The sequence below is a fragment of the Fonsecaea multimorphosa genome (genome assembly GCF_000836435.1).
Source record: "Fonsecaea multimorphosa CBS 102226 unplaced genomic scaffold supercont1.15, whole genome shotgun sequence".
Taxonomy (NCBI): domain Eukaryota; kingdom Fungi; phylum Ascomycota; class Eurotiomycetes; order Chaetothyriales; family Herpotrichiellaceae; genus Fonsecaea; species Fonsecaea multimorphosa.
In genome coordinates this window covers 701,802-718,503 of record NW_015971649.1, presented here as the reverse complement: position 1 = coordinate 718,503, position 16,702 = coordinate 701,802, and the positions used below count along the sequence as shown (strand labels likewise).

The window sequence follows — 16,702 nt, the reverse complement described above, 5'->3', positions numbered from 1 at the left end:
CGCGAGTCGCCGTACGTGTAAGTCCACCAGGCAGTCCTCAAGCCTTTCCTCTTGCCTGGGAGTGCTGTGCCAGACCTCGATACTAGACCGTTTCCGCGTCGAGTTTAAAAGATTGCGACGAATGAAGGCATTGGAACCAGTGCCGCGCGGGCGGGTGGCGTCCAGGACTCATAAGTGATCTTGTTGCATTCCGAGAATGAACAGAGCGGCATTGCGATGCTGTTTAATTCTCGTTCTGCTAATGGAGACGCTGTGGGAGCGCTGCTGAAAATCCAAGAAGCGAACGAGAAAGTGGGGAACATCATCCTGGCTGGCCGCTGGTAGGAGTTCGACTGCTCTTCGGACGCGACTCGCCAATGGCACCAAAAGGCGAGGAATCCGCAGGGCGGGTGGATATAGCAGTATGCTGCACAGGTACTGCGCTGCCAAACGAGCTCCGCCAGGGCGACAGTGGAGGCTGTATCGGATCATTCGCTCGCATCCAAGTCGTCGTATTTATAGGAGTGCCGTAGTGACTCGACATAGTCGGCTCAAACGACTCCAATGGTGACGTCCGCATTTGCACCTGATCGTGCATGTGCATGAGGTGAGCCTGGAATTGGGCAGAACTGCTGATGCGAACAGGTGCTGATGATGGTTCAGGGAAACGATGGGCAGTACTTGGCCGTGGCGACGATTCTGGGGTTTCCCCAGGTCGTGGTGCAAACGGAGTGTTCAAGATAGAAGGCAAGACTGCGACGTTCAAAGCCTGGTCGACCGCGCTGGGCTGTGATGCGCTCGATGACTGCTGAATTCGCTGCACGAGGTCTCGAGCGGTAAAGGGAACAGGCTGTGATTGCGATGTGCTTCTGTTGCTGAACCCTTGTGGCACCAATTGGGCGTTCGACGTGGATGCGGGAAGATCATACATTGCAGTTCCGGAACTGTGGGCGGGCCGTGGTGCTTCAGAACGCATGAGATTATCTACCATGTTCTCCATTCTAGAGACCATCGAAATTTCAGGGTCGAAAGCCGCCGCTTGTTGACTTGGTGCTTGGGGCGTAGGTATTTCATGCTGGGAAGCGTGCCCAAGTTGACTGTATATGCCTTCGATTGAGGCAGCGGAGGCGGGAACCGCAAAAGTTATAGATTGATCTCCGGTCGATGTTACAGCGTCCCCTGCATCGAAGTAGACGAAGCGCATGTTGGCAAATGTAAGAGGAATGGGCAAGGACTTGAAGTCGTCCTAAAAATATCAGCAACATTTGGTGTAAGTTACGTAGCCTACTCACTTGTTTACGGGCAAGTAATGCTCCGTCTGTGATGAGACATTTGAGTCGATACAACATCTCGTGTTCAGGGGAACGAGGGCCAAATACTGCGTCGCTGTGTGCCGGTTTGGTCAGGCCCAGGCGGCTGGAAAGGCGTGTTTTTTGGACGAAAGGACTGAAAGCAGAAAATCCTCTGGTGTCCATGTCTTCATCCAGGAGATATGGAATGTCAGGCGCAGCTTTCGGAGGAAATACCTGCATCAGAATATTGAGGACGTTGACATACAACGGCCACATCTGCCGCATATACACGACAAGTTTCTCGTTCTCTAGCAGGAGTTGGACAGTACTCAACAGCCACCCGCTATACAGCCTCAAATAGGGAAGACTTCGGCGGATTACTGGAGGAACTTGAGGCAAATCTTCCGTTACGGCATATTTGCCGTTAGTGGTTGCTCCTGCGAGCTTCTGCATTTCGTCTAGCAAGATTCTGAGGAGGAGGAAAAAGGTTTTGACATTAAACGATTGGATGATCTCAAAAGACCGAGTGTCTGCAGGTGCTGGTTAGTAAAAGCAGTGACATAGCGAGCTGCGCCGTGTATGGTCTATCTTTGCGCACCTTTGACATTTTGTGTGGCGGACTTCTCTGCCGCTATATTGACCAAGACGAGCTTTCTGAGTACTGTAGCATCAGACCTCTCTCGAATTTGCTCCTCCAGAAGTCGAAGAATCTCAAGTTGCTGATCCTTTTGTCCAGTTGGATCCTTTTCGAGACAGCTAGCGTGAAATATAAGGAAGCGGTCATGGAGGTCACGGCTGCCCTCAGCAACCAATGCAGCACTGGAGATGGGCTTTCCTTGATTTGACTTTTTGGTGAGCTTCTTGAATTCAAGGTCCAAGTTTTGTTGGGCTTGTGGAGCGGGGTTATCTAGGCAGATAGCTCGATAAAAATAGTAGACGGCTCGCAGGTGATCCTCATCAGCGAGAGCTAAGACAGCCAGTTGATGATATGATCTGCCTTCTGTAGGATTGAGACTGACAGCCTTGTTATAATAACCCACAGCAGGACCCCAGTTGCGTCGATTCGTCTGCAATTCAGTCTCTCGATACCTCGAGAGATCTCCCAGTTGCACAAGGGCCGAATAACAGGAGTCAATGAGTTGTTTCTTCAGCGCATCGTCGACTATTTGAGGTGGGTCTACAGAGAGTGCTGCAGATGTCAGTCAAGATCAACAACAAGCTAAGTCATGGCATACTGTCTAGCTTCATGCCTTGTGCAATCTCAAGTATCTCTGAAATATCCTTAAAGTTGGAGGCGAGTCGCTGGATATACTCTCGATAGAAGCGTTGGCTCGACTTGATGAACTCGAGATAGAGCTTCTCAGCCTTTCGACGTTCAACAACTTTCTTCTTGCCTTCTCCTTCACGGAAGCTGGCAAGATATTGCCTGAACCTTGTGTTGGCCTTCATATGACCATTCCACAGACGGTCTTCGACTTTCTTTCCAGCCGCGGCCTTGAAGTCAATGAAGAGGAAGTCTTGACATGCTGAGCGAAATCTAGTGGCGTGAGTGAGACGTTCTTTCAGATTTTGGTTGCATTCACTTTGCCAGCAAGGATTCCAGGCCTTGAGTAACGGGCTCTGCCCGGAATAGGGCCTGTAAGAGATCGGTTTCTGTACGATTTACATTTCTGTCAAGTCCACCGTTAGACGACGAAGTTTTCGAGGAGGGGGAGTGTGTACCGGGACGCCTGTACGGCGATATCTTCCATGATGGGATTGAGGTGAAAAGACAGGTCATTGCGACCGTTCTTGCTAGTCAGGACGAATGTCTGGCGGAAGTCGACCAAAGCTGCTGGCTGCGTTCCATTGATACTTTTCTCGACTTTGTACAGTCGAGAAGATGGACCGGGAGAACAGTGTAGGTGGGTGCGTGTTGGTTAAAGTGTTTGGAACAGTTGAAGCTGTAAATGTACTGCCTTCCGCGTTGAAGGCGCAAGGATCCTTGTGAAAGTGCGAGTGCTGCAAGGCACACTACAGTCCTCAATGAACAGGTGGGGATCAAAGCCGCAGTTGCGTCCTGCACAAAGCGGCTCTGGGTACCACCGTAGATGCCAGTACCGCGAAGTATGCGGCAAAAAGTGCAAACCTGATTTTCCGCGATTGAGATCGAAACACGAGAACAGCTTCAATTTCAGTCGCAACTTCATCAATTCCGCCCGGCGTGTGTATGTGCGCACTATGGCACATTCCTTCAATTCTCTCCGCCTCCTCAGGGCGTGGCGGTCCTTGAATCATGCGCCAATCTGCAATAGGTGCTTGCAGTCGCGACGAACATTGGCTACACAAGCAGCTGTAGCGAACCCAGAGCCATACACGGAGCTTGAGCAGGAATCATCGCTAGTTCCCTTGCAGAGTCCGCATCCTAAAGCACGAGCCTTTGATCCTCTGGCTTTTCCAAAGTCAAGAAGGCGACAACTGCCTCCTAGCAGGTACGTTAAAGGCATACCCCTGGTGTCGATAGAGATTGGCTCACTCTTCGCAGGTATCGGTTTCGAAGTCCCAGATACGATCGTGGACCGATGCACCCCCATCAACCTCTCCATCCTTCCGATCCTGCAAGTCGAGAATTTGTCCCTGGGCCCTTTTCGTCCCCTCGAGTCGAACTCGCCTATCACAGCATCATTGCCCCGGACTTCATGACAATGTGCTATCAACATACGCCTCCCGGCTTCAGACCTCTCGAGAAGGGCCCTCGTTTACGCCCATGGGTTGGAGACAACCCGTATTTCGCGAACCGACAGCTGCGTGGGCCACGTGGTGGAGACGTATTGCGATTACTGAGAAGGCCCATAACCTTTCGAAATGTGCCCATGGTCGAACGAGTCACGGTCCACGCGTTCTGCAAAGGCGCTCTCAAAGGAGGCTCAGGCTATCTTCACGTGGCTGGCATGATTCTACAGGCAATCACAAACCAGAGAGTCGTGGTGCACAAGGCAAGGTCGAATGAACAGGGCTGGGGCTTGATCAGAGGCCGGCCAGTCAGTCTTACGGTAGACTTGAAAGGGGAAGACATGTATCATTTTCTGGGGAAAATGATCAATGTTGTCTTGCCTCGTATCAAGGACTGGAACGGTGTCCGGGCCACGACTGGGGACAACAGTGGCAACCTGTCTTTCGGGTTGACGCCTGATGTTGTTGCTGGTTTTCCGGAGATCGAAATCAACTATGACGCCTACCCGACCAAATTAATTCCTGTGAGTTTCGCATGATCTGACTTGTCTGCAATATATCTTGCTAATCCCTCTTTCCAGGGTCTTTATGTCACCATTCACACCACGGCCAGTTGTGACAAGGATGCAAGACTCCTCCTCCAGCAGCTGGGCATTCCGTTCTATGGCAAGATTGTGGATTGATATTCATCTCATTTATGTTGGGTATCTCAACCGACCGGAAGTGACGACAGGAGGAGTTGAGACATATCACTTCGGGCATCATCCCAAGGGACTCGAGTCTGCGCACAAAGCTATTTGCGGGACTCGACGCCGAGCCTCTCGACCCCGTCTTCGCCCTCTGTATGGTTTGATGCACCATTCACGGCAGTCGGTCGTTTGAGAATACAGTACCTCCCCAGCTCCCGCCACCGGCCGGGCATCTCGGCCTGATTCCGCTGGAACCGGTCCCCGGCTCAGATGTGCATACATTTCCGATGGTTATCCCACAACAATCCGAAGGTCGCCTTGTACATGTCACATCACGATGATTCAGCTGCGGATGCTTGACATGCGCCAGTTGGTAGGTGGCTGGCAGCTATAATGTACCATATCGAACAGTTTCAGGCATGAACAGAGAGACACACATATAAAGACACATTTGCCTTCACATGGTACATATATTTCCCCTATCTCCCTTCCAACCTATATATGTAGTCTCACGGATTCACATTCCCTTCCCCCCTAAGTCCTTGCACATTGGCTCACGCTTCTTGATTTTCCTCATCCCTCACCCCTCTCTACTTCTCTCACTTCAGATTCTGAATCAGCCCAGCCTCAGTCTGTGCCCACAGGCCCAGGATCTTAGGGTCGCCTGTCGTTTGCGTCAGCTAGAACGTCTCACGCGAAGAATGGGAGGGGGGATGATATAACAAGAAAGGGGAAAGAAGGAAGGGGGGTTGGGAAAGAGGAACAAAGGAGAGGATATGATTTACATACCGAATGGCACAATCTGCGAGGCAATGATGCCGCCGAGGCCCTAAAAATTCAACCAGGTTAGCCCATCGGCCCCCAGAGAGTTTTGCTCGTCTTTTTTTTTTTTTGAACGGACGGAGCAAAAAAGGACGATAGAGAGGGATAGGTAGATTCAGGCACGGGGACGAGGCAGGGCCTGTTGTCATGGACAAAAGCTAGGAACAAAGAAACGTACCCTCTTGCGATCCGCCCACCAGAACAAATTGGGCAAGCCGGCCCACCAACCCGTGCCCTCACTGTGGACGGCCGAGTCGCGCAGGTGGAGGAAGAAGGTCAATCCCCAGCCTTGCGGGATGTCGTGTGGTTCGGGGTACAGCTCCGGAAGCGGGTTTGACATGTCGAGTTTTGGTGGAGAGATGCCCTGCGTCCGCCAGCACTTAGTCAGTCTTTTCGAGGGCAACCTGGAAAAAATTGCTGGAACCGTTTTTTGGCGTGTGTGTTCCCGCCACGATTGTAGACAAAGCACCAGCAGCACACCACGTGTGGAAGATAATGGGGGCAAAGAACTCACCTGTCTTGCATAGTTTGGCATCTCGGGGATCTAACACGGACAACACACGACGGGTCGTCAGCATCAAATCGTCCCCCTAAACCAACCTGCATGCAGTGTTGTTTCTTTCTTGTCATGGGGAGCCTTGGGATGGGATACTCGACGCACCTGATTCGTAAACATTGTCTCGACCGTCTCCTTCTTCAATATCCTATTGCCGGTGCCCGGATGCACTCCATCGTTCAACAACATGGCAATAATCTGACAATACTGGCTCGGCCTGGCGAAACAGCCCGCTCCACCGGCGTGGAACGTGCCATCAATCTCTTCTTTCGATGTCGCATAGAGCGGCCTCCTGTTCAGATGGCCGTTGGCGTAAATGGAGAGTTTCCCATCGGGGGAACGCGTGTTCATCCACGCAAGCTCGGCTTTCATTTCCTCGCTGGGGAACATGGAGATGTGCGTGATGCCCATGGGCTTGAAGATGTGCTGTTGGAAGTAGTCATTGAGTTTGAGCCCGGAGACGCGTTCCACGAGTTGTCCCGCCCAGTCGATGTTAACTCCATATTCCCACGTTTCACCGGGTTGATTCACCAGTGGTTGAGACAGATAGTCGTGATAAGAACCTGAGAACTCATCCACGCCGAGAGGGCCGGCCCAGTCGTTGACGCGCTGGTCGAAGAACGAGTATCCAAAGCCGGCTCCACGTCGAGACATGTCAGTAGGGGCGGATGGAAGAATCGTGGAAAGACAAGATTTGGTGGGGAGACGCATGAAAGGGCAGGAAAACGAGGGGCGACAGCTTACCCGTGTGAGAAAGGAGCATCCTCAGGGTGATGCCTCGCTTCTTGGGCACCAACTTGCCGTTCTCCCACACTTGCACAGCTTTCAATTCCTGTGGATACGGCGGTCGAACATCAGCGAGGCTCATTGCTAACGCTATCATCCACCCTCCCACAAAACGAGCAACCAAGGGGTCTCTAGAACGTACCGGACACAGCTTTTCCACATGCTCTACATCGTCCAACGCCAACTTCCCTTGCTCAACGAGCTGCATACATGCAACACCCGTGATCATCTTGGTGCAGCTCGCAATCCAGAACACATTGTTCATGGTCATGGGCTGGGACTTTCCATGGCCCACCTTTCCGCTCGCGTGTTCGAATATGATTTCGCCTTGTTTGTTGACGGCAGCAAAGACCACACCCGGGGCGCCATCAGGGTCGGAGGTGAGTGCATCGATTTGGGATTTTAGTTGAGGGACCGCTTCGGCAGCTATTTTGGCCATGTTAGAGCTTGGTGTACCAAAAGGGTCAACTGGGTTGGAGGAGGTCTGGATGACTGAGCAAAAGGAGACACTCTGCTGTCGATTTGCACACACCCAATGACCCCTTCTGGCCGGCTGGGGTCCTGTATATATACCTTCTTCTCCCCGATGCTTTGTAAAGGAGGGGTGAGTGCCATGTCTAGGTATTCAGACCCTCGGCGAGTGACCGGATCCGCATCACCGAATGGTCACAGGCAAGGTCAACATTGGCTTCAAATTCAATACGAAGCAAGGGGACATGACTGGTTGGTTAGTGAACATGGGTTTGGGGCATCATTGGTACGTCCCACCCACGTCGGCAAAGAGGGGGGAAAGGATTCCAAGGAAGCACAACCCCCGCATTTCTCAAGCCTCGACTCCTCTCTCCTCACTCGGAACAAGAGGCGCAAAGCATGTGGCAGTCTTAGTCTCGTCAATCATACACTAGAAGAGCCTGGAGGGGGCAGCTGTTCCCGAGCGAGCGGTGATCGAATCAAGCGGGAGAAAATTGGGGAAGATTGCCAGATGCTGCTTGTAGTTGACTTACTAGTAATTAATAAAAGGCCAGTGCTAGACCCGTTTAGGAAACCCGCTGTCAGCCTCGTCGACTCGTGCCATCAAAGGCTCCCGTCGACCGAATCACAAATTCATGAACATCTTTTTCATGTATAAGACAGGAACAAGTCTAGTACCACACTTGAAGAGGATGGTATAAGGGGGGACAACGTCCTATATTCTTCATGTCCGTTGAAAAAGCATCTCTGTCTTCCGAACGCTTCACGTCGTGGTAATGGTCGTGGCTTGCTTGCTCCCCGTGCCTACCATGAATATGCATGGTCTTGGTCACCAAAACAAGCTTCTCTGCATGAGAAATCATCAGAAATTCATAAACAACACGCGAGGGGCACGGGAATCCCGCGGCCCTGTCCCAAATGCAAATAGCATGAACGCTGGAACGACCATGATGCATCGAGTAGCAGATGGCAAGGTGACGCTCAAATTCACATGACAACACACTCTCTATCCGGTTTCTCACCTCGCATCTTACTCCTTGATATTCGATTGCGGCTCTTTTCGCTTTTATGCGTTCTAGGTGGTTGATGTTGGGGTTGATTTTGGAATTGAAGAGCACTTTGTTTTGGAGCACTTTGCAAACCTGTTTGTGGTCCGTGAGTCTGTACGTCGTGCGTGGCTTGTGTAGTACGCTCAGGGATTTCCGTGACATGGACCTCGGCCACGTTTTCGACCACGTTGTGGTTCTCCTGCGGCAAGACTTCTCGGCTTTTCCTTTTGAACTTGGACAGCGTTCGGCTCAGACTACCACTTTCACTTGTTTTGCTCTGTGTTCGTGATAGCGATTTGGGACGCGGCGTGCTCGATGGATCTCCAGCATTTGGTACAGCTAAGGATGCTCCATTGGTGTATTCCGGCGGCGGTTCCTGGAAGGAAATGACACTCGTTCTCCGGGTTTCCGTCGGCGATCGCCCCCTAGGTTCTTCTAGAGACGTGATCTCAAAACTGGGACGACCAGACGGAGGCTGATTGTCCGTCAGAGCAGACTCACTGGAGATCTCACTGACGGATGCGTTGCGTTCCGAGACCGAGGCCAGTGGCTCCTCTCCTGCCGCTATACTCCCGGGATCTCCCTGAATGGGAAGGATCTGGTAGAAAAGCAGGTATGGAGTTTCTTCTCTGAGAGCTTTCTCAATGTCGACAACCGTGATACGTTGCGGTGCAAGATCGTCGAACCTCATCCACGTCTTGGTTGTTTCTGGGAGTTGTCCATCAGAAGACCATGGTGGAGCAGAGCCTCGCACAAGGGCAATGTAATGCCCGGAGTCGACAGAATTGCCTCGGTGGCAGACGACAGACTGTAGGGAGAGTTTGAAATTGCCGTGCAGGCCCCCGGCGTCTTCCATGCGATCATCCTGAATGAAGTGAGGCACTCCAATCTCGACTGGAATATCCACCTGGGTATCCAGCCGAATTGCTTTGCCGCCCGTGGTGAATGAATATCTCTTCAGGCAAAGACCGAGGACGGGCCGTTTTGATGAGAAATGTGCGGCAACTTGGGCGTCATTCATAGGAGCGTTATCGGTGTACCAGGCTGAAGCATATCAGTTAAAGCCGCATCAGTCATGGGAGCACGACTTACGAATAAGGCTGAAGAATTGCCACGCCGGCATCATAACCTCCTTCCGGACGCTTCCGACGCGCGACATGGGTGCAGACTCCTTTGAGTCAATTGGAGCCAATGATGAATATCCGCTTTCATTCCGAGGGGGGATGTAGCGTTCCTGGATAATGCTGGGTGCGCGAGTACGGTTTCCTCCCGGTCTGGTAGGAGATGCGTAGCTTGGAGAAGGGGAGAGGGGGGTAATCGGTGATTGGTCGCCATCCAACTCGATCGTCTCGACATGCACCGCACTCGCTTTGCGCAATGAATTTATTGTCGACCGTCGTTCCAAGTACCTTCGGACCTCGATTCGATTGTTGAAGTAGTCTTCGAGACATTCCTCGAGAGTAATCACGGACCTGTCGCCCGTGGGGTCCGGAGGGATGGCCACTTCGAGGAGCCTTTCGTTGATGAATTTGTGATCGTCGTTGCTGTCTTCTTTGCCGGTGTGGTAAATGTCCATCTTCAAGGTCATCAAGGGCAGTTCGAGCTTGCCCGTGATGAAAGAAAAGGCTTCTGATGCATCTTGCTGATGCAGCTCTGCAGCTTCCAGCCAACCGCACTCCGCCAAAGTGTCCTGCATCACTTTTGTTATGTCTGTCGTGATCAGCTTCCCGGAGCGCAGAAGGTTAACCCAGAGGCGTAAAAGGAAGGCGAGCTTATTGCGTGCTACATCGTTGAACGAGTTGTAGAGCATGGCTTCAAAGCTGTCGAGCCGAGAGAACATGGAAAACAGCGTCGCATCGAGGAAACACGTCACCCCCTGCCGATTCTGTGCGCCGAGGAGCTTCGTTCTAGGATCAAACGGCGTGACAATACCTTCTGAGGCATCGGACATGGCAAGCAAGAGTCCATATGCGGCATCGACATCTCCCGCCGCAGCAATAGAGCGAAGGGCCCACAGGATTTGGGCATCCCTTAACAGCACCCCTTTGGAATTGAGGATTCGATGGCGCAACGTCTTGATCTAACACAGCCTGTTTAGCAGAGTTGACGCGGAATGAAGCCAGACCATCTTACCTTGGGGTCCTCTGCCAGAGTCGGAGGCGGCACCTGGGCGTCAAACAAGCCGTAAAAATCGGCAGCTGAGTTTGGATCGCTCCCTTTCAGGACAAGTTCGGGGCTGGACTGCGGAGAGATGCCGGTCAGTATGGGTTCTGACAAGGGAAAGAGCCAAGAAATACAGAAGAGGGATCCCTCTCCCGAGCGGGAGTACATAAGGACAAGCAGAAACGTTGCACACTCGCCATGAGTTTTGGCGGTGGTAGGTTGTGCAGGAGAATGAGAAGATCTGCCGGTGGCACATTTGCAGGAGCAGGAACAAGAGAACTCACGGTCGAGAATGGCTTTCTGGCGAGAGGATGAGAATGAGGATGGTGAGGCAAGTGGTGGTGATGGTGTTGGTCACCGTTGGCGCCTCGATTGCGCTTTCCGTCGCGTTTGGACAGGAATCGGTTGATTCCACTGGCCATGGCGACGCCTTGGACTTGCGCTTCGATCAAGCGCAGTGATCAAGCGCAGAGTATTGCTAGACACAGAAGAGGTAGAATGCCGGGGTCATATCGCGGGGGTTTCGATAGATTTGTGGCCGAATTGGGCAATGGGCAGGCGGGCGTTATCTGTCCTTGTGTGTCGGGAGTATTTAATGCAGGTCATGCAGGGTCATTTTTATGTCGGTTTTTATGACAGATGCCTAATGCCTAGGTTCAGTAATGGCTCGATGGGACACTGGCAGCGGCAATATCGCATCTCGGGAGGCACCCAGGAGGGACGGGGACGTCACAGGACGCTGGGAATTGTATCATAAGTGCCTCTTTTCTCTCTGTGCCTGTGCTTGGCCCGAGGGGTTTTGTGGCTAACGAAATCTGAGCTCAGCAGGTCTGGCTGTGGGCTCTGGGTGGGTTTGGTTTGTTGGTTTGTCCACGGTTGACGGTACTTGGGTTTTTCGCCCCGCGGACGCAGGCGAGGCGAGGCGATACGATCCAGAACAAAAGGCGCCTTGGAGGGGGGGGCTTTTGGGGGGGGCCAAGGGCACTCAAGGGCGACTTGCACCCTCATCTCCACCGGGATCGGCTTGTACGAGTAGGGATTAAACCACCATCCTCGGGCCTCAAGTTGTTCCAACCGACCAGCACTACCGGCACCCCCAGCACCTCTTGGGTGCGGTGGTCCTCTGGTGCCTCCCGCCAAGATCGGAGCTTAGTCGCCTGAAAACTTGAACCCTGGCACCCGCCGTCGTCTCCTCGTTTCCTTTGAGACTGCGATTCTCCGAAGCCAATGAGCAGCGAGCCACCTTCCGGCCATACGTACGATCAAAATCACTGACATCGTCCTGATCTTAACGGCGACAACAACCACACCTCCGCGTCCTATTGTCCGCCGCCGCCACCTCCTCCCCGACGACCTTGGGCAGCCCACCATGTCCACCATCACCCGTACCCTCCGCAATCTTTGGCGGATCGGTCTCCGCGACTATGGTCACCAGATGCAGTATATCGTACGTCACGGCCAATGCAGAGACAATATGTTTACGAGGTCTGACTGGGTTTCAGGGTGATACAAAAGCTGGTACCTTGGTTGGAATGGATAGATATGGCAACAAATACTACGAGAACTTGACGGAAGAGCTTCCTCTGCGGACGCGATGGGTGCGAAGCTTTTCGACGGTCGTTGTGTGGTTCAGAGACTAAGAGCTTGCAGGTCGACTACAAGGACAGGGAGCTCGATGCAAGCCAGATCGACCCAGGTTGGCATGCCTGGATGAGCTACTTGGTCGACAAGCCGCCCGTCGAAGACAAGATCATGCAGTTTGGACTGCGGCCGTGGGAGAGCAAAGAGCCTAAGATCAATTTGACCCAGAGCAGAGGAGCTTATCGCCCATATTCTACGTATGCGAAACCTACCATGGGCCACCTCCTGAAGCTGCAATTGACTTGAAAATTTAGGACCAAACCAAAGTACAGCGCATGGGATCCCGTCGCAAAACCCAGGGATGGTTCGACCCCGTTCGCAGGTCGAGACATTCGAGAGTGAGGAGAGCGAGAATCCAGACCAATGAGACTGGCCAATACCATATCATCGAATCACTGTACAGATGCATACATGAGGAGTTTACGGGGTTCCCAAATGAGAAGAAAACCATTATCTATCCTTGTAAGACGGGGTATCTCTGGTCGTGCGCCGCATTAACAACCCTGTTCAACGCCATATCTTCCCTGTTTCATGCTTTTGTCGTGCGCCGGTATATCCTTGCAGGCCCCAGTTCCGCGCGAACTTCATCCAGCTGTTGGAGACCGTACTTCTCATTACCGTTCTTTCCACGTTTGCCTTTGGCCCCTTTTCGTTTCCCACCCCCGGGGTTTGCTTTGTTCCAGTCTCCAAGGAAGCCGTCCATCATGTTGTCGAAATCCTCTCGTACGGCCCCTTCGTCTGCAAAACTGGTGGTGGAGAGCTGCGACATCTTGGACCGACCCGTCATCCCCGAAGCTAACGACATTCCACCATCCATGTCATCGAATTCTTCGCCCTCGTCCAGCGAGTACATCTTTTCCACTTGGTCGAATCGAGCATCGAGCAATTGCTGGCCGGAGGTCCGCGCGAGAGAGGAAGACGTCATGGAGTAGGAGCTGGGGTTTGTCAAAGCTCCCTTGCGCTTCTTCTGCCGCAGAGGAGTGCCGTTCAAGGTATACAAAGTCGGTGCTTTATCCTGGATAGCCGAGGCCGCGATGATCGATTCTGCGGCTTTGGGCGGCGCTTTTCGTGCATTGTCCCGTTTGAATTTGGCAAAATCTCGCAACCAGTCTCCATCTTCTGCTGCAGCTGCCTCTGCATCCGGCGCCGGCAATTCATCCACATGGTGGCCGTCTTCTGTCGCTGGGACGGTTGGCGTGAGTTTCAACTCAGAGGGCTGCCCAGGTGCCTTTTCTGTGACGTCTGATTCCCAACCCTCGTCCTCATCCTCGACATAGTTCGCTTCGAAGTCCTCCAGGTCAAGCTCCCCATTGCGGCCATCTTTCGTGAGGGCAGCAAAGATATCGTCCTCGTCCTTGTCATCTACATAAGCATCATCGTCCAATGCTTCCAACACCTCCCTCAATCTCGGGTCCATATCGGGCTGAAACCCGGCGATCTCATCCGGTACTTCCTGCTGGTTCTGGTACGTTTTCGGCCTCGTCGAAGTCGAGAATGTTGAAAACATATCACTTCCTGCCACACTCTGGCCATCATCGACCGACAATTCTCTCAGTGCATCTTCCAACTTCATTGTCTTGGCTTTGGCTTTGCCCTTGCCCTGAAGTCTGACGGGTACTGACTCAACAAAATGTGCCTCTCCCTCGCCTTCACCAATATCTCGTAAGTGCTGCATGTAGTCATAGCTGGTGTCGTCAAAGTAAATCCCGTACTCTGCGGCCTCGCCCTCATTTTCACGCATGTCCTCGAAGTCCAGATCATTTTCTAAGTCGGTCAAGTGTAGACCTTCCTTGAATTCGGGCTTGTACGAAGACGAAGCGCCACGTCCAGAGACCTGGTAAAGTGCCCGCTCGCCGGCAGCTTCATCATGTAGGGCAGGGTCGGTTTGTGGGCGGTAGAGCAGTTGGAAGGTTTGTGCGTTGTTCTTGTCGCTGTGCTTTCGTCAGTCTCCTCTGTCTACCGCATGAAAGGAGATGGACTCTTACATCCAGCGCTTTCGAGGCATTTTGACCTGCGATCTCAGAGCACGAATTTGGTAAGCGAACGTGGTGTTTGTGACTGTCGGTTTTTGGTGGGGTGGTAGATGGCCTGCGGAAAATTAATTTCTAAGAAATTTTGGCCACAGCCTCTGCACTATAGATGACGTCCCTCTGCGTCCATTCACTTTTCCCTGCAACCACCCTCCAATCCACGAGGTCTCGCGACCTCAACCTCGCTCGCAATATTCCACCCGACCGCTTCCTTCCTACGAGAGAAAGCTCATCACCGCCACGATGGTGCTCCCAAAGAGCAAGAACAGCGTGGGGCTGGGCAACAGCCTCATGAACGACCGTTTCGGACGAGGCAAAGGATCAGACCGGAAGAAAGTGTCTCAGCAGGGAGTCGTTCGGACAGATCACACAACAGGCCAAACCTATGTAACAAATGCTGCAAAGGAGGCATCGTGGGTGAAAATGCGCAGCGTTACCGAACAAGGTGCCCTCGACGAATTTCTTTCCACAGCCGAATTGGCTGGCACAGATTTCACAGCGGAGAAGATGAATAATGTCAAAATCATACACTCGGACCAGAGAAATCCTTATTTATTGAGTGCCGCCGAGGAGAGGGGTGCGAGGAGGAAACACGCGCAAAACAAAGGAAGGTTGACGGTGCCCAGAAGGCCGAAATGGGACGAGACAACGACGCCCCAGCAGTTGGACGAACAGGAGAAAGCCAGTCTGCTGGATTGGAGGCGGGGGCTTGCAGAACTTCAAGAGAACGACGACTTGCTTATGACACCGTTCGAGAGGAATATTGAAGTATGGCGACAACTGTGGCGAGTCATCGAGCGATCCGATCTAGTGGTCCAGATTGTGGATGCCCGGAACCCACTCCTGTTCCGAAGTGAAGACCTGGAGAGATATGTCAAGGAAGTTGACGCGAAGAAAAGGAACTTGTTGCTGGTCAACAAAGCGGACATGATGACCGAAGAGCAGAGAAGAGCGTGGGCAGACTATTTCCAAAACCAAGGCATAAACTACAAGTTTTTCTCGGCTCATCTAGCCAAGGAGATGAACGAGGGAAGAGATGCTCTGGAGGAGCTCGACGCACGGCAGATCCAGCAGCAGATTGATCGCAATCTGCCCGAAAAGACCATGGTGAAGAATGTTCAAGATCTGAACTTGAAAGAGGAAGAGGGAGAAGAATGGACTGACGAAGAGGAAGAGGAAGAGGAAGAGGAAGAGTATGAAGAATCAGAGGATGAAGAATCACAACCCGAAGATGGCGATGTCGGATCACAACCGGAAAATTCAGCCTCCACGCCACCTGACACTCAAATCCTCACTGTCGACGAGCTCGAATCCCTCTTCCTCGAAAACATTCCCAAGGACGCCGCAACAGACAGGAAAACCACAATCGGGTTAGTTGGTTATCCAAACGTCGGAAAGTCCTCCACCATCAACGCTCTTCTGGGCTCGAAAAAAGTGTCCGTCTCTTCCACTCCTGGCAAGACAAAACATTTCCAAACCATCCACCTCTCAGACCGCGTTATCCTCTGCGATTGTCCCGGGTTAGTTTTTCCAAACTTTGCGACCACAAAAGCCGAGTTGGTCTGCAACGGCGTGTTGCCGATCGATCAGTTAAGAGAGTACACGGGCCCGGCCGGCCTGGTCGCGCAACGCATCCCGCAGTCGTTTCTCGAAAACGTCTACGGGATGAAAATTCACACACGACCGGTGGAGGAAGGCGGCACGGGGATCCCTTCTGCGTCAGAAATGCTGAGAGCCTACGCTCGCGCAAGGGGGTTCGCCACAACAGGAGCAGGGAGTCAGCCGGACGAGTCACGCGCAGCTCGATATATTCTGAAGGACTACGTGAATGGGAAGTTGCTGTACTGTCATCCTCCGCCGACGGGCAACCCGGAGACGGACGTGGAGGCCTACGGGAAAGAGTTCAACGAGAAACTGTACGACTTTGCGCACTTGCCCGCCAAAAGACAGGCCTGGCTGATCGCGCATTCTGAGGAGTCCGTTCTCACTGCTGATGGCGAGACCCCGGAAGCGACATCATCAAATCCGTTGTTGTCGTCCTCGTCGCAGCAGCGTGCACCACCTGCCGCTCCCGTGGAGAAGGGCGCCAGGGCGAGACGACTCGACAAAGGCTTCTTCGGCCCCGGGTCCGGAAACGCAGGTCACCTCACCATGCCTTTCAACCACCAGTACACGGAACAGGGGAAGCAGCAGCAGCAGCAGAAGCAACTGACGGGCCGGAAGGCCAAGACGATGGCGGCACTGGAAAAGGACATTGACCCGGCGGAGTTGAGGTTGACCAGTGGCAGCAGCAAGAAGCATTTCAAAGGCGCGCGGAGGAAAGCCAGAGCCGTGAGGGTGGGTGACGAAGATGACTGATTTATTGACTGGACCCGAGCCTTTGATAAATGTTATTTAAATGACGTTTTTAACGTGAAGCCGAGGGACATGGCTTCCCTGCCCGAACCGACGGGTCTCATATGACTTGTATTCCCACAGTGTGTTCGCTTATACCATGTATGAAATACCTCCT

General features: G+C 52.8%; 7 protein-coding genes across 7 annotated transcripts; 3 read left to right on the top strand and 4 right to left on the bottom strand.

Moving 5' to 3' along the window:
* Window positions 1-301: 301 nt before the first annotated feature.
* On the bottom strand, window positions 302-3,022 carry Z520_07608 (uncharacterized protein; the record flags this gene model as incomplete). The annotated part of the gene is made up of 5 exons (XM_016778105.1): window positions 302-1,225; window positions 1,272-1,810; window positions 1,870-2,460; window positions 2,507-2,907; window positions 2,994-3,022. The coding sequence occupies 5 exons, from the start codon at window positions 3,020-3,022 to the stop codon at window positions 302-304; spliced, it is 2,484 nt and encodes an 827-aa protein (XP_016631011.1).
* Window positions 3,023-3,491: 469 nt separating this feature from the next.
* Window positions 3,492-4,666, top strand: Z520_07607 (uncharacterized protein; the record flags this gene model as incomplete). The annotated part of the gene is made up of 3 exons (XM_016778104.1): window positions 3,492-3,742; window positions 3,796-4,507; window positions 4,565-4,666. The coding sequence occupies 3 exons, from the start codon at window positions 3,492-3,494 to the stop codon at window positions 4,664-4,666; spliced, it is 1,065 nt and encodes a 354-aa protein (XP_016631010.1).
* Window positions 4,667-5,271: 605 nt separating this feature from the next.
* Window positions 5,272-7,275, bottom strand: Z520_07606 (uncharacterized protein; the record flags this gene model as incomplete). Its single annotated transcript, XM_016778103.1, has 7 exons — window positions 5,272-5,336; window positions 5,462-5,501; window positions 5,673-5,858; window positions 6,009-6,038; window positions 6,156-6,688; window positions 6,795-6,882; window positions 6,979-7,275. 7 exons carry the CDS (start codon window positions 7,273-7,275, stop codon window positions 5,272-5,274), a joined length of 1,239 nt encoding a protein of 412 aa, XP_016631009.1.
* Window positions 7,276-8,294: 1,019 nt separating this feature from the next.
* Window positions 8,295-10,941, bottom strand: Z520_07605 (uncharacterized protein; the record flags this gene model as incomplete). Its single annotated transcript, XM_016778102.1, has 4 exons — window positions 8,295-9,400; window positions 9,449-10,436; window positions 10,490-10,597; window positions 10,654-10,941. The coding sequence occupies 4 exons, from the start codon at window positions 10,939-10,941 to the stop codon at window positions 8,295-8,297; spliced, it is 2,490 nt and encodes an 829-aa protein (XP_016631008.1).
* Window positions 10,942-11,888: 947 nt separating this feature from the next.
* On the top strand, window positions 11,889-12,502 carry Z520_07604 (uncharacterized protein; the record flags this gene model as incomplete). The annotated part of the gene is made up of 4 exons (XM_016778101.1): window positions 11,889-11,966; window positions 12,022-12,117; window positions 12,170-12,357; window positions 12,415-12,502. The coding sequence occupies 4 exons, from the start codon at window positions 11,889-11,891 to the stop codon at window positions 12,500-12,502; spliced, it is 450 nt and encodes a 149-aa protein (XP_016631007.1).
* Window positions 12,503-12,689: 187 nt separating this feature from the next.
* Window positions 12,690-14,165, bottom strand: Z520_07603 (uncharacterized protein; the record flags this gene model as incomplete). The annotated part of the gene is made up of 2 exons (XM_016778100.1): window positions 12,690-14,091; window positions 14,146-14,165. The coding sequence occupies 2 exons, from the start codon at window positions 14,163-14,165 to the stop codon at window positions 12,690-12,692; spliced, it is 1,422 nt and encodes a 473-aa protein (XP_016631006.1).
* Window positions 14,166-14,433: 268 nt separating this feature from the next.
* On the top strand, window positions 14,434-16,548 carry Z520_07602 (uncharacterized protein; the record flags this gene model as incomplete). Its single annotated transcript, XM_016778099.1, has 1 exon — window positions 14,434-16,548. The coding sequence occupies one exon, from the start codon at window positions 14,434-14,436 to the stop codon at window positions 16,546-16,548; it is 2,115 nt and encodes a 704-aa protein (XP_016631005.1).
* Window positions 16,549-16,702: the final 154 nt, after the last annotated feature.